We start from the raw sequence: 16,224 nt of genomic DNA, 5'->3' as shown, positions 1-16,224 counted from the left end.
GATTACCGTTGCGTTACCACGTTTTTCATGTTTAAATTCTCAGAGACACAGCTGTTTTCGCATCTTTTGAATACAAAAGTGAGAAACAATTTCCTGTTAGATTCTTATTGAACGTAATATGAAAATTATTTGTCCTGTATCTTTTCTGAATGATTTTGAATGACGAAAGCGCTTCTACTCTACGAAATTATTTGATTCTAATGTACAATTTGTATGGTATGTGTCAAGTATATGTGCGTGTGAAATGCAGCACGGATAAACAGGCTCTCCTTCTTCTGTAAAGGGATTCAGCGCTTCGAACCTGCTCGCTTCTCTCGATGGCAGTGACCTGTTATAGGGGTCTCACGAGCCCCAGGGCTTTTATACTCGCGCGTGCACGCGATAGTTCCTGGTTAAATGCCAGACACTATATTGCGCGCTTTGAATCTATGTATCATTCCTGTCCTACCTTTACTTATTCGCACCGCGAGATATAAAATGTTTCGAGGTTTCTACTACACGACTTAAATATCATAAATTTGATCAATAATATCGATATCAATTACTCAATTTAGAATTTATTTCTTTGAAAATTAAATTTCAGGAAGCATTTTTCTAAACATAAAAACATCTAATATTATATATAAAATAAAAAGTAAAAATTTATGTAAAAATATAATTACGAATTGTGAATACCTAAGTACTTTCCTATATATAAAACAATTTGGCTTTCATAACTTCGTCATCAACGATAAATTAGTGTGAGCTATGATGACCTCGTGTCTATCTAAAGACAAGAGTACGTGATGGAAAAGAGAATGCTATGTGTCGGAAGTGCCGTTGTTTCCGATGTGTATGCGAGAAGGAATTTTTTAAACTTTTCCTGCGTGAATATATATATAATATTCTCCGACGAGTTTGACTGTCGTAATATTTGTAACTATATTTAATTAAGTTATACTATTGATTTTATATATATATATTAGGTGTTGGAATTAATTCGTAGCGTTTTACAAGTGATGGGAAGTACTTTCATTAATGTATTTTTTAATGCTCATGTGAAATAAATAACATTCTTTCATTAAAAAACGCTACGAATTAATTCCAACACCTAATATATATATATGTATTTTATATATTTTATATATATATATATATATATATATATATATATATGTATAGAATTTATGAACATTTTTAACATTACTTCCGTAAATAATTTTTATTACTAATATAGGGGAGATTGGGAACGCTTGTAATGGAGGTAGTTGTAACAATGCGTATATCTTTAAATGATAAGAGATAAGATGATCATATGAAGAACAAAAATAGTCGGTATCGAGGCCTGCATTTGCCTCGTGATATCGCGCGTGCGCCGCATGTAAAAGAAGTTATATATGTATATGTAAGATGCTCAGATAAGAGCCATGTAAGTGTAAATTTATATTATACTTTTTTGCTTTAAACTTTCAAATAAAATGTTTTTTATCATATTTTCATTTTATTAATTCTAAAATACGTTTTCTCAAGCTATATGTCTTTTTTGATATTTTTTAAATGATTTCAAATATATTTATATAACTTTTTGCAACATCGATTTGGGGTTAAAAGTACCACATCGCCTATATAACACATAATACACTATACATCATTACAATTAACGGTAAATGTTAAAAAGAGTCCGCTCACCTCAAATGTTGATAAAAATACACTAAATCAATATGTTTTCGTGTAAAAATAAAAATTTGACAATAAAAAAGTGTCGTTCTATTTCGAACCGAAATATTTTAAGTTAACAATTATTCAGGTTAGGAAATCTGTCACAGCCACGAAATCTGCGATGCAAGCACGTACTGAGTACAGATAATTTGTTTTTAGAACATGTTGCAACTTTCCCCAGCTCTGTTTCATTTTACCCCAAATCGGAACAAGATGTACCAATTCGGATTTTGATATTTTATTCGTAAACAGCCTAAAATTACATCTTTTTGCAAATAGTATCATAAAGCTAAATAGTTGTTGCGTCATGTGCATTAAAAGAAATAAACATATATGTCATAAATAAAGAAATATATGTATATTTTTAAAAATTGTTACAACTGTCCCCAGTATCTCCCCTATTAATAAAATCTAAAGCGTCTAAAAATATAATAAAAAGCTTATAATAAAAATAATAATTTTACTGTAATTTAATAAAGCCTTACATACAAGTTAGCAATATATTGCAACTGCTCCTTCTAAATTACATAAATTTGAATTATATAAATTCATTAAACATATTACACGGAGTATTTGCAACGTTTGATTCAATTATCACTTTAATCAGCAGAATTAAACTGTCATTATTATGGCAGCAATGTCATATATGAGCGGTGAATATCTCCAGCGTTTATGTCTCCCGTTATTCTACTCAATCCGGCGACTTCGATGCCTGGTCACGCTATCGCCAAGTGAACAGTACAAACGCAATCGGCGCATGAGAGGTTGATAGACACACGAATACTTAAAACACAACCGTCATGGAAGAGAAAGAACGAATCGCAGTCTATTATCATGAAGTTCCTTGCAATTGGTAACTAATCTTCTATAAAAAGTATTGCAGTTTAGCTTTCAATTTTATATTATATATACGTATATACACACATATATATATATATATATATAAAATTATGTATATATTTTCCAAGAAAAAAACGACTGAATGAGCGTTGTAAAAATTCCGTGAGCGTTGTAAAAGTTGATTTAAATATATCAAAATATTTAGGCTTTAATAAATTAAATAAAAAATGCAATAGTAATACCATATACGAGCCAACACTGTGGGTATACATGTGTATGTAAAGTTTATTATTTAAAAATATAACACTGAGGAACAAAATTTGACTTTTTTTTTGTCTTTGGTATGTGGAGTGTCATTTCTCCAAGTTTTTTGGCCGCTGAATTTGAATCCGTGTTCTGAAAAATTTTATCACATTATATTTTCGAGTAAAATGAAGTAATATAGACCAAAAATGAAGATTTTGGCTATTAGAATGGTATTGCAGTTAAGAAAATTTTATTTTGCCAGTTTTGTCTACATTATCTTAAAGTGCTATCTTTTACCTTCAAAATGAAGGTTTCTTGGTTTCTGTACGATTTTTTATGACCAAGTTACGTGAATTTGAAGTTAGACATACGCTGCCTCGCGCTGTCGCGCTGCGCGTTCACTTAGCGCGAGACATTATCGTATCTCTTGATCATGTATAGTTAGCAAGTGTCATATTTTGATTTGTGTTTCTTAGACTTGACATTCCGAAATTAGCATGACAGCTGCTAAAAGATCATTCAACTACATGTGTTTCCGCAGGTAACATCACGTGGAAGTAATCACTTTATTACACTCCTTTTTATATTTTTTAAATTTAATTTTTTAATTATTTTTATTGTTTTTTTATTTTTTATTTTCGTTTTATTCTTATTATTCTTTTTAATTTTTAATTTTTAATTTTTTAAATGGAACATAGCCCGAGTAAGCTTCTTTGAGTAACAAACTTCAGAAACGGTGATAGCTTCAAATCCAACTTGATTATAAAAAATCATACAAAAATATTAAAAAATCTCATTTTAAAGGTAAAAGATAGCATTTTAAAATGAAATGTGACGTAATAGGCAAATTCTGAGGACAGCGTTTTCAGTCAAAAACTTTGGAAATGATTGAATTGCTTCGCAAGCCAAAGACAAAATCAATGTTCCACAGTAATTAAAATAAAAAGTAAATTATAACTCTTTTGACTTTTTTCTTTACTACCGATTTAACAATTACATATCTCAAAATTAAATATACAGGATGTCCGGAAAATCGCTCGCAATACTTCGGGAAGCAATTCAGGACTCAAGTAAATATAAATTAAAATTTAAGATGTTCAAAAAGTTTAAAAGGTTTCTGTAACAAATCATGTTTGTTAATTACTGTCTTTAAAACGACTCATAGTTCATAACGCTCAATTGTTTTTTTCTTAACGTTTCACCAAACTTTCTCGTGGTCTAACGTCTAATCGCGCGCCAACGTCGTCATTTACGCATCGTGGCAGTTTCAGGCACGCGGAAAACAATTACCCGTCGCATGTGAAAGAAAGTACTGCGCCTCGACAAAAATGGGCAGCGACGACTGCGGCGGATATTCATGCCGGGTCGACAAACCTTTGCATTTCACGGATTTTTACAAATGCGCGTCACAAGACTATCGCCTCTATTTGCATAAAACTTTCGAATTGTCCGCTTGGTCATCTGTTAGAAAGCCATTTATACAATCATCGACACAGATATGCTTTCTCGCTATCGGACCACACCGAATTATCTTAATTTTAAAGTTTTCAGGATATACCTGCTACCCGAAGTTTATCTATCTTAACAAATTCATCTATATTGAAACTTATATTATATTATAACTATGTGTATTATATTCACATATAATAGACTAATGTTTCTTAGATAACTTTAATTGAAAAACTAGAAGTTTTTGTAAATATATTCTCTTATTACGTATATTTAAATTACCTAATTATTCTAATTTATCTAATTATTAAAAACAATCATAAAATTGACAAAATAAAATGTTTGAAAAATCCGAAAAATTTTGTTTAGATACAAAAATTGTTGTTTTTTTTTACTAAAAATTATATTACATCAATTTTTGTAATACATGCTATTAGACATTTTGTTTCTTATTTCTTATTTTCTTTTTCTTATTTTTTAATTCTTATTTCTTATTAAATTTTATGGAAATTAAGTAGGAATTTTTATAACTGCTCGTGAAATATATATTATTAGAAGATAATAGTTTGTTAAAATTATTTTATTTTAATATTAAAATAATTTATTTGTATTATATTATATGTTGCGTACAAGGTAATATAGTTGCAAAGAAAAAAGATAATATCATCGATAAGTGAACCAGTCACGAGCAAACGTCATCGAAGAGGGGATTGGAGAGGATTCTTGGACAAGAGGTGATTGCACTGTACACACGGCTTTTGGAGTCTTTGTAATTAACGTGACGACCCACTGACCCACTGGACGATCGATTTTTTCGCTCAACAGTTTGAGACAAACGCTTTTTTAATGTATCTGGACTTTATGAGACTTGAGCGTTTATAGGATTGGAAAGTTTGCGAATTTGATAATAATAACTTTTATTATAATTATAAAAGGAAAACATTGTGATTCTATGATTCATGCGGATTCTGAATTATGTAAATATATTAGATATCTTTCGAGATATAAGACAAATCAAAGGTCAACATTTCCAAATCCCGAAATAAATATTTAAGAGGTTTTGCAATAAAAAAAACAATTATTTGCATACTAGTCAGCCCCACTTCGAACTATCTCGAATATTTACCTATTTTCCAAGAAACTTGATAAATATTCGCCAACCTTCTTTAGTCTTTTTCTAATAAAACACATCTTCATTTGAGATATGGCACCATAAAAAGTATGCGTTCTCACATCTAAGAAAATCGTGAAAATAAAAAAGACTTCCATAGATTGTAAAACATACATTTGTTCTCTAAATCTTTCGAAAAGGTAAAAAAAAAATGATTTTAACACGTTTAATTTGTCATATATTGTAAGATACAACATTAAATATCAAAAATTAGTTAAGAACTTACATTTTCAAGGAGTGACATCTTCTGATTTCTCAATAGCAAATCTTAAGGAACGCGGAGCAGGAAATCTTAATTGGATCTCAAGTATCTTTATCGTTATAAAATTGTGATACAGTTACACGCAACAGTACTCAGGTTAATTCGTACATTTCATGTCGAACGGAAATGACTCTGCCGTATTCGTCTTGTTTCTAAATGTGTCAGCTGTGCGAAAGGATTCGAGCAGAATTCCCACTGAAAAATGTCGACATTGAGCCACGGTCAGGGTCCCGGTCACGCGACCCTGATTTCGCGTCCCCGCGATTTCACGCTCGCGACACGAACCCGCTACCGGATTTTCTCATTTTTCTGTCGGTGCTCGCGGTTAATTGTGTAGAAAATGCATTGATAACATTTCATTTCTATGAGGTGACCCCAAGTAAAATATGCGGAAAATATATCGTTCATATAATACAGAAACAAAACTTATGTCAATAAAAACGAGAAGAATAATAGGTACGAAGAGAAATTTTATTCTTACGTAAGATATCGTTACGTAATAATTACTTGTAAAAATATCCAATTTTATTTACTTACTTTAAAAACTTCTCCAATCTCTACGTGTGTTTATTAATAAAACAGTAAAATATTCTGTAGATATAATATATAGAGATATAGAGATACGAGTTTTTTATTCGTGTCAAAAAGAAATCTACATAAATTAAACTTGAATATAAGACGCAAGCAGTAAAAGGTAAAACAAAGTTTAGAAAATCTTTTGCACCTGTTATGTCTGGTTCTACTAGAGATGTCTCAGTTCACGTTGTTACGCAATAAATTTGTTGATTTCACCTTCGTGGCTACGTTCTGCTTCGACGATATGAAGAACGACCTCGAGACCACGAATCTTACTTCTTGTCAAGAGACAATCGTTTACTTCCCATGCTCCGGCAGTTGTGTGTGAAAAGGAGTGTGCACCAGGAGTTCTTTCACAGTACCTACGCAATCTTTGACCTATAAAGGGCAACATGCAAAGCCATCAGGTGTACGACTCTGTGGATTTCTGTAATAAAACAACAAATATGAAGTATGTATGTGATACATGAAACTATATTGGAACTATATCACTTTTAATTGAAAATACAATATTTAAAATATATAAAATTTATTACAATTTGTATTACAATCTGATTTTCGCTTCAGCATTCGCAACTGTAAATTTACGTCTTTTAACATTGACGATGTTGAAGAATCAGTTCTCTCGCGACATCCTGGCACATGCTGGTGCGTAAAAGATTCTTGTGTGTTAAGAGATGTTAAAATGTCACATCTCGACTCAAGGTGCTAACTAGTATTAATAGCAAAATAGCGCGTTACGTCATTTGCAGGAAAAGGGAAGCGCCATTAAATGTTTCCACATAAAATCGAACTGAGGAATGTCCATTTCTCTCGGCATAATTCCCGCCGTTCTATGAACGACGGTCGACGCGACGGCGCGTCAAGGAGATAGGTATGGCGACAGGATCTCAGGAGTCCAGGGAGCGACCTGAGGGGCGACGATGAAAATCGTAAAGGAGGAGAGTGGGAGAGTGTCTGGTAGTGAAGCGGAGTGGGACTCAGTCACGAAGTCTCACGCCTTCCACCAGTTCTCAGTTCGAAGACGAACGTACTGGTAGGTAGTGGTTTGCCGCTCCGCTCCGAGACCATCCGTGCGCGTGTGTGCGTGTGGCGTGGTTGGTGTGTGTGTGTGTGCGAGCGTAGAACGGCACAAGAGCGGCTTCCCCGCAACGTCGATCGTGTCAGTGTCGATCTTGAGACCCATATGGACTTTGTCACGCTTTTTCGAGCCTGCATTCGCCGTCATTGCTCAGAAAAGATTCGTAGTATCGAGTTGACGGTCGAACGAAAGCAGCATCCGCCATTTTCGCTATCTCCGCGCGTGAGGCCCAATGAGGCCCACCGGTGCTGGTACAGCGATTCGCGCGGCCGACGCCTGCGGCCGCGCCTCTGGATTCCACATACATCAGCACACAGCTCGCAGAAATAGGTGTTAAATTCTCACCGTCGCATCGGCCTGTTTTCTCTATTCGTCATTCTCCAAGGATATCTATGGTGATCCCTGACCGCGAATGTATCGTGTACTGAGTATGCGTATATGTACATGTGACAGCAGCTACACGTGGAGGTGCTAGTAAAGGACAACGACTGGCTACGCCACTGCGTCGCATACCAGCGAGGGTCCCGGGTCTGGTAGCGGAGAAGGGATTGGAGAAGCCTAGAGAACTGAAAGGAAGCGACAGAGACCGAGCACGGGAAGGGGCTGTATGTGATAGAGAGAAGAGGTATAAAGGGAAAGAAAGCAACGGAGATAGTGAAGGAAAAAAGAGAGAGAGAGAGAGGGAGGGAGGGACAGAGGGAATCAAACGGGGCCCGATACTGGCAGAAGGGGATTTGTAAGAAGGCGGCCATAATGGCCTGAAGCGATCTCTGGAGCGAGCGGCTACAGCTGCTGCGAAATATCCACGCTGCCGAGTTCCTCTCGCTGTTACTGCGCGTACGTATTTTGCAACGCTGCGACGACGTATGTGCGCTGCATCGTGTACACACCGCTTATCCGCCTGTCTTTGGAAAGCAGCGACTGGCGTAATCGACTGCGAGTGCTACCAGGCGGAGTCTCGACGCAACATAATCGTTCAATGAGCTCCTGAGTCACATCCGCGAGTCTATGTTACGCGTGGGAAATTCTCCAGATAATAATTGTTGAGAATCATATTATAACTAAGAAAAAAAATCATATCGCTGTCGCCGATCGGGAAGATCGACGCTTGTCATAAAATCTACGGTACCACGCGTCGAAATCTCCGAATGGTTTCTTCGTTTAGAATAATTCTAGATCATTTTTAATATCATCTTATAAAACATGCGACTAACTCGCATATGATAATATTTTGTTTCTATTCGAAAATTAAAAGCAATTATCTAATAAGATATTAATTGGATTAAACCAAAGTTCTTGATTTTTTACGACAACTGGATTGTCAAAGATAGTCTTTCTGATTATTAATGAATATTAATTGCGTTCGAAGTTTCCAAATTGTATCACGAAATTCAATTCGATTGAATCTTTTTGATCGATAAGTTAATTGAGCCGAATAAAAAAAAATGAGGGGAGCTAATCAGGATACGGCGACACCGTATTGTCGCTGTAGAGTACTCTATTTGGGTAGTTCAGTACCTCACGCGAGCAAAGAGGGACTCCTGGGCGTTCAGGAGCCTCTGAGAGAACTTTATCCCGAGCAGGGTGCATTGGGTGCGCGTGGAATTGACTCTTGGCTAAGTGTTTGGAGCAATGGCTTACTCTTGGAGAATGTTGACGAACATCGCAAAAAAATTACGCGATTCTTCCCTATCGAAGCGCTTCACTATTGTGCGGCGGTTAGACATGTCAAAGGTGGAAACGCAGATACATCCAATACACGTTTTCTGCCGTTGGATTCGCCGTTCGCGCGGACGCCCAGCGCGAATCATCCACCCCTGTTCGCCGCCGTCCTGCGAAGAACGACCGGCATTAAAGTTCTCGAGTGTCATGCGTTCATCTGCAAACGGGATATGGCGGCCAATGCCCTGGTAAGGTGTTGCTTTCACGCTTATGCCGATAGCAGCTACGCGAAAGGCCTGGAACCATCATCGGCGACAACGAACGGGGTCGCGACTGGTCATCAATCGAACAACAGTCTCTATCACACTCTAGGCGGCTCGAGCACCACTCTGGATAGTCCTCAAACGACCCGCTTAGATACAGCTTCGACCGACGACTTCAGTCTGTATAATGGCGACGAAAATCATAAAGTTTGGGCCAGGGGTCGCGACGAAGTCGATGGTCTTTATCAGGAACAGGGCACCCTGCGAAGCACGAAGGGATCCAGACCACGCCAGTTGGTTGCCCCACCGCCGCCACCACCACCCCCGCCTCCACCCGCTCAACCGTTGTTGCTGGAGGAAACCTCTTCCGCGCGAAGAAAAACTAATAAGAAGCTGAAAAAAATGAAGACTCGTTCATTGCACGAGGACGCATTGCAACAGCAACAACAACAACAGCAGCTCCTCCATCATCAGCTACATCAAGGCGTGTATGCCAACGGCCACGGACATCACACTCTGGGTCATCCTATCAGGCAGCAACATTACCATCATCATCCACTACCACCCAGCAGTCGATCCGTCGCCGGTACTTTGGCTAGACCAGCGCCGATGTATTTGGTACCAGCAGCCACCTTGCCACGAAAGAGTCATCATCCACGTTTAAGACCCATTCCGGCAGCAGCACCAATAGTCCCAGTCTACGCTCCTTTGCCGGTGGTACCGCCGACCGCAGCACCAATTTATCCACCGGTCACGTACGGTACCGCAGGAAACAGAGGCAGACGACACCCGGAGGCGGATAACTCCACCTTGGGCACATCTAGAAGGTTAGCTGCCTCTCATGCAGATCTCACCGCGCCGGAAATCACTCGGCAGGCGGATAGTCCGGAAAACGAGTCCCGTTTTGGTACCGGCATATATCGACGGAAGGGTCATCTGAACGAGAGAGCCTTTTCTTACAGCATTCGGGCGGAACATCGTAGCAGAAGCCATGGCAGTCTAGCCTCTTTGGGCTTCAGCGCGCAGAACGGCAATGCGCTACCAAAGGAGGAGAAGAAGGATCGTGAGATCGCCCAGTTGGTTGCTGGATTGAATCTCAACGATGGATCAGAACGGACGCAGCCTCCAAATTCGAGAGGAGGATATCATCATCACCAACAGCAACAGATTCAACCGTTGCCTAGGCCAAGACCCCGTTAGAATCGCTTCTTTGAGACTAGTCTCTTGCAGTGTCATGCTGTCTGAAGCTTTTTAGGTGGTTCAGAGCGATTTCTGGATAGTTTTTATAGAAGAAAATACTTTAAAGAGTGCGAAGCATTTTTACAGTTAAATTGATATCAAATTGATTCACCTTCTTTATCAGACATCATGATCATAAATTCAATTACTAATGATATGCTATTTTTCACTATATTAAAACAAACACATTTATGATAACAGATAAATATGGTGTCTTTGAACGTCAATCCAGCTGCCAATAATGAAAACATTATATAATGAATAATTAATAACTATCGTCCGATCGATAAAACTTCGTGCAATCTTCTCTTCTTTTATCAATGATGTTACGGCTAGACAATTGTTCAAAATGAATTTTGCTTTTTCCGGTCGATCGCGTTGATGCAAGCGACTTTGTCTGGGTTAACAAACATCTTCTTGCAGCTTGCTTCCCCAAGCGTAACATCGGCGCTACAGTTACGAGCGATTTCACGTTCCGTTGTCATGTCACGTGGAAAAAGACTGCATTGCAAAACATTGCAATTCCGACTCTCCGTAGCAAGTTTTACTTAACGGTATTACATACCAGCAGATGTATTTTAAATTACTTTTCTTAATTAATTCAATAACATTATAATTTATACTTAATTTGATGACAAAAGTATATTTTTGTTTTTTTTTATTAATTGTCTATCAAAATTCCTAATTCAATTAGATTAATATATTCTATATAAAAACAAAAAATCAACAAAAAACATCATACATTACACAATGACATAACGTCCTCCGAGAAACGCAACGACCTTTCTGTCGCAGAACAAAATAATTGGGTAATAATTATTGCCGGTTCTTAGAAAAGAGACAGTTTTACTGTCTGAAACTCATTAGAAGACGTAAAGCATGGAGAAAAATGAAATTGCTATACATATTTTCTCTGTGAAAATAAAGGTTTAAGATTTTAATGTCGTCGACATTCAAAGTTTTTTCGGATATTTGAATATATACAACACATCTTGAAAATATCAAAATTTCAATGAACTTTTAGTATTTTTCTTTTATATAATTAAATAAAGTATTATATCTTTTAAACAGCACTTTAACGAGATATAATTCGAAATTGATTAGTTACACATATAACATCTGTGCAATTTATATAACTCATGGAAAAAAGCAATATAATGGCGTTACATAAAAAGCAGATAAAAAAGTCTGATCAGATAGTTGCAATTGCGAAGAATACGCGAGACGCGTATATTACGTCGACCGAGAAAAGCGTCCTTGGTTATGACACTTTGCGGCCACGCGCTTGTTGAAGTTTTATCGCAGCACATTAGTACTGATGTCGCAAGCAAAAGCTTAAACACAAAAGGAAATGTTCTCGTTCGAAATTAAATTGTACATAAATATATGTATAATCAAATAAAATATCGTACGTTTATTATCGCATTACTTAAAAAATAGATTTTTATTATTGAAGATAAGATTATCCGCGACATTTCTGGTTGAAAGCAATTATTTTATGAGAAATTTTTAAAGACAAGAGGATGACACACATCGTATTATAAAAGACGTCAATTCTCTGTAAATTATAATGATACAAATGTCCTCATCGATTAAAAATATTTAAGCTCCGAGATGATTTTGCGTAGACGTCAGTGCTGATGATCACGGTGGAGATCTTAATCGCTCAGTCGCTATAATTAACACTCTCACTTACTTCATCGTGATGCAGTTACGTAAACGATCTCGACGTGTCGCCTGCGAATCCTCGAAAGTCTCAATTTTATCAATAGTAACTTCAATTCTTTCAGTTTTATACGTCACTCGAGACAAATACAAATATATGGCGAGCTATCATTTATTAATTGTGAAGATCCTGAATGATTCATGTACATATCAGTATTCAGTAATTAGTGATTGAGAACTGCGTAAGAATAATTATTCGTTATTACGCAACTGGAACGTAGCATTCAAATGCCGCTCAGAGGTTTCTCTCTCGATTGGCACGTCATCGAGCGCGTCAATTATGAGTTATAAAAAAAAGCTTCGCCTTTCGCCACAAATCTCTCCGAACAATATAATGATAGGTATTACGTAGAAAAATCCCTCTACGAACAGAAAGAGAATAATTTATTTATGTGAGTATAAAAAAATTTCATTTAAAATATTATATACTGGAAGTTGCTTCAATAACATTTATACGTGGAATAGTACAAAAATAAACATAATCTTATATATGTATATATATGTATGCGTGTGCGTTTGTGTGTGCGTGTGTCAACTCTGCACTTTCATTAGAAGCTTTACATAATGCTTTTTGCTAAATTAATATTCGAATAGAAAAATAATATGCAAAGCTATTCAATATGTAAACTCGGAATTATAAGCAACAACATGTTTATAGAAGGTGACATCTCTGCTTAATCGATGTATAACTTCGAGCAGAAAGTTACGGCGACACGTAGACATCGTTACTGAACACGTCACCGCATAACTTGTTCGTGACGGAAGTATTATGCAAATCAGGAAACGACAGGTAATGCCTTTTTCTCCGAAGTGATCCTTTTCTAAGATCTCGCTGATGAAAGAAAACTGCAAGTCATATCACCAATATGCATATTAAAAGATTAAATGCCACCAGATTGAATTTTCTCTCCATTCAGTTATTCGAATGAAAAAAAAAAAGAAACATTTAGGTACAAACGCACAGAACAAAAAAAAAAGAGAATTCTACGCCACTAATTATTATCGCTCGGTTGTGTAAATGGATGCACACGTATTAGTCACTGACTATTGTTATCATGTCGTTTTTACGCCAAGGTTGCAACGCGAACATATATAATTCTCTCTTTTCTTTATTTTTCTGTCACGCTCTTTCCAGATACTTCACGACGTCTGATAAAATAAAACTGTACATTGACTATTGCGAAGATTGTTGCTGCAGCTACTGTAATATATTACTGAAGAAGAAAGTGAGTGTATAATATTTATGAGCGGACCGCATCACAAAAGTGTGCGAATATATACATACGAATACAGAAGTATACATATGTGTATTTATCAAATAAGCCAGTCAAAGTTAATTAAGGGAGCATGCCATTAAGTCACGCAGAAACGTCAGAGAATGTCTTGATTCTATTTGAAATATGTATAACAGAGATACGAGAATATACATGTTTATAAATGTTTTGACAGGAAATTTCCATTTTATTGAAACGTTATATTTCAGCAAAACGATCCGACTGATAAAATTCAGACTGTTTTACTGAAACTTTTTAAAGAACGAACGAATTTTGATGCCAAGCATCACGGTTGTTCGAATACGAGACGCGTTATTTCACTTACGGTGCATTATATGCACTATACACGCGAACTTCTCCGTTGCCGGCCACATTCCGTTCTCCCGTATAATTTTCAGGGTTAACCGCCAATCGTCCAACGCGATACTCTAGTTTCAGGATTGTAACAAACAACCGGTGGAATGCAAATTACCTTGATTGGTAGCTTAAGTGGAGCGCGTTCTTTCTCTCCCGTTAATAAAAGGGCTTTTTGATGAGTTCATTGTTTCGAACGAGTCGAAAGCTGGATATAAAATCTTAGATATTCTCAAGGAAAGTCGGCGGCCCGAATACTTTACATGTTCGAAAGAAAAATTACTGAATTATTAGACTATAACAAATTTCCCTTCCCAAAAAATGAAAAGGAAATGCAATGTCAGTGTTAAGCGATATATCTATTTGACACGAAGTGAAAAGTTTTATCTTGAGGGAAGAAAAAAAGTGCGGTAATAAAAGACTCTTCAGATTCTCTTCTCTTTCACATTGATATTATACAGAAAACGTAATTATTATTAGAGGGAAAAGAATCTAAAGGGATTTTATAATTTTTCTCTTTCGAACATTTTCCCGAGTTGGAAGCATCAACGGTTTTCAAGTTTGTTTATTCTAGCGTTTTCTCGCCAGGATGCAGCCATTATACTTGAATGTATAGAATAATGAAATGTCATGTGAGACGCGACATTAGCGATTTATAATTTGCAATTGTAACTCATAATTATAAAATGTAAACGACGCAATCTAGCATAAATGCTATGAGCGGTATAGCTATGGCGTTCCGATATTATAACTGTGTTTTTGTCGATTTAATCACTCTGTACATTCAGACAAACGTCTACCGTCTTCCATTTGATTCTTTCTTTCTGATTAGTATGCCAAATATATAAACTTGATGTAACGATTATACTAATACGCATAATATATTAAAACGCATCTGTTTATCGTGTGGTAAATGAATAACTGGCTTCGAAGGCTGGCTTAGAAATCACAACGAAAGTTACAAATATAACAGAAGGAAATTTTAAGAAATGATACATTATTCACGGTTAACCGTAAATAATGATTTATTTCTTATTCTTCGTTATTTTTTTATTTTTTATTCTATCGTCCATTTACATTGTTGTTTGCGTAATTCTACACAAAAAGATGAGTTTTACTGAAGTACGTATTTAGAAAAAAACAATATAGATCTAAAAATAATTTTATTAAACCATTTAAATAATTTAAAATAATTAAACTGGTTGTTAGAATATCGAAACTTTTAACATCATCGTTTATTATACTTAAGATTGTTACATAATTATTTTTATGATCCAATAAAATTATTTTCAGATTCTTATCTAATTAAATCTTTAAATACTTTAACAAAATCATTCTTTCTCCGTGTATATCTTACTTCATCAAGTCTAGGCTTTAAACAATACGTGCATGACGATTCGTTACCAGTCGATCGCGTAAGGGGACACGTATAGCGGTACAAGAGTGTCCGAGAATAGAGTGCCTCACTCTTCTCTTTCTCTTTCTCTTTCTCTTTTATCACTCTTCCGTCGGTTGGTAGCCGGTGCACGAGTATAACAACCGCCGGAAGAGCGGCGCAAGATGAAGGGGACGAAATGCATTCAAAGGAATGCGCTAATGGCATCCGGATGCCGGTGTACTACTCCACGACCTTGCAGCTTTCCACAGTGAAATGAGAAACTGCATAGTTGCTTCGTGTGGTAAGGCACAGGTCGCTACTTTATTGTACGACAATCAATAACACCATAACTGATGTATATGCACTCGTGTGTGTATGTGTGTATGTATGCGCGTGTGTGTGTGCTATTGGACGCGATAGTTTATTTTGAAGCCGATTGCGTCGTGCACGTAAGACGCCTGTCATTAATTATTAACCCTCGCGTCTGAAACGAGCACTGATAGGAATGTGCCATTGAGAATGTGAAAGAAGACTCATTACGTTTATAACTGCATATATAGATAACTGCATATATGATACGTACACGCGGAAGGCGGCGAATGGTGAGGAATGAGGATAGAGTTATCTTCCACTGAAGAGAAAATGCGAAGATACGCGACGTTGCGCAAAAAAAACCGCGCTTTTCCTTTGCGACGAAAGTACATCGCTGAGTAAAATTTCCACGTGTACGTACATACGTACGCTAATATCATAAATAGAGAAATAATGTGAATATAATGTATACGCGCAATTTTGTCGCAACAAATAAATATCATTAACTAAAATATCGTAAACTAATAAAATGTCCTTCATTCTGAATCCTCACATCGCAATCCAAAGCACTTACTTTGAAAACGATGAACGAGATTATCTCACTGTGAAATCACTTAATAAAATTACGTTGAGAAATATTTACGCTATACTATTTTACTTCAAAATAAATAATACAGTAAACCAAAACTATTTG

General features: G+C 36.3%; 1 protein-coding gene across 2 annotated transcripts; it reads left to right on the top strand.

The window, feature by feature from the left end:
• The first annotated feature begins 6,222 nt into the window (after positions 1–6,222).
• On the top strand, positions 6,223–16,042 carry LOC105145481 (hypothetical protein). 2 transcript variants are annotated; one of them, XM_011055029.2, is made up of 2 exons: positions 6,224–10,075; positions 10,211–16,042. In XM_011055029.2, the coding sequence occupies exons 1-2, from the start codon at positions 8,769–8,771 to the stop codon at positions 10,446–10,448; spliced, it is 1,545 nt and encodes a 514-aa protein (XP_011053331.1). In that variant the 5' UTR covers positions 6,224–8,768; the 3' UTR covers positions 10,449–16,042. The 2 variants fall into 2 exon arrangements, with proteins under 2 accessions (XP_087261352.1, XP_011053331.1); XM_087405226.1 differs by having other exon boundaries at positions 6,223–16,042.
• The last annotated feature ends 182 nt before the right edge of the window (positions 16,043–16,224 follow it).

Source organism: Acromyrmex echinatior, chromosome 4, assembly GCF_024713525.1.
Source record: "Acromyrmex echinatior isolate Ae372 chromosome 4, ASM2471352v2, whole genome shotgun sequence".
In the NCBI taxonomy this organism is placed as follows: Eukaryota; Metazoa; Arthropoda; class Insecta; order Hymenoptera; family Formicidae; genus Acromyrmex; species Acromyrmex echinatior.
The sequence above is the reverse complement of the archived record's forward strand: the minus strand, read 5'-3'. Positions and strand labels throughout refer to the sequence as shown.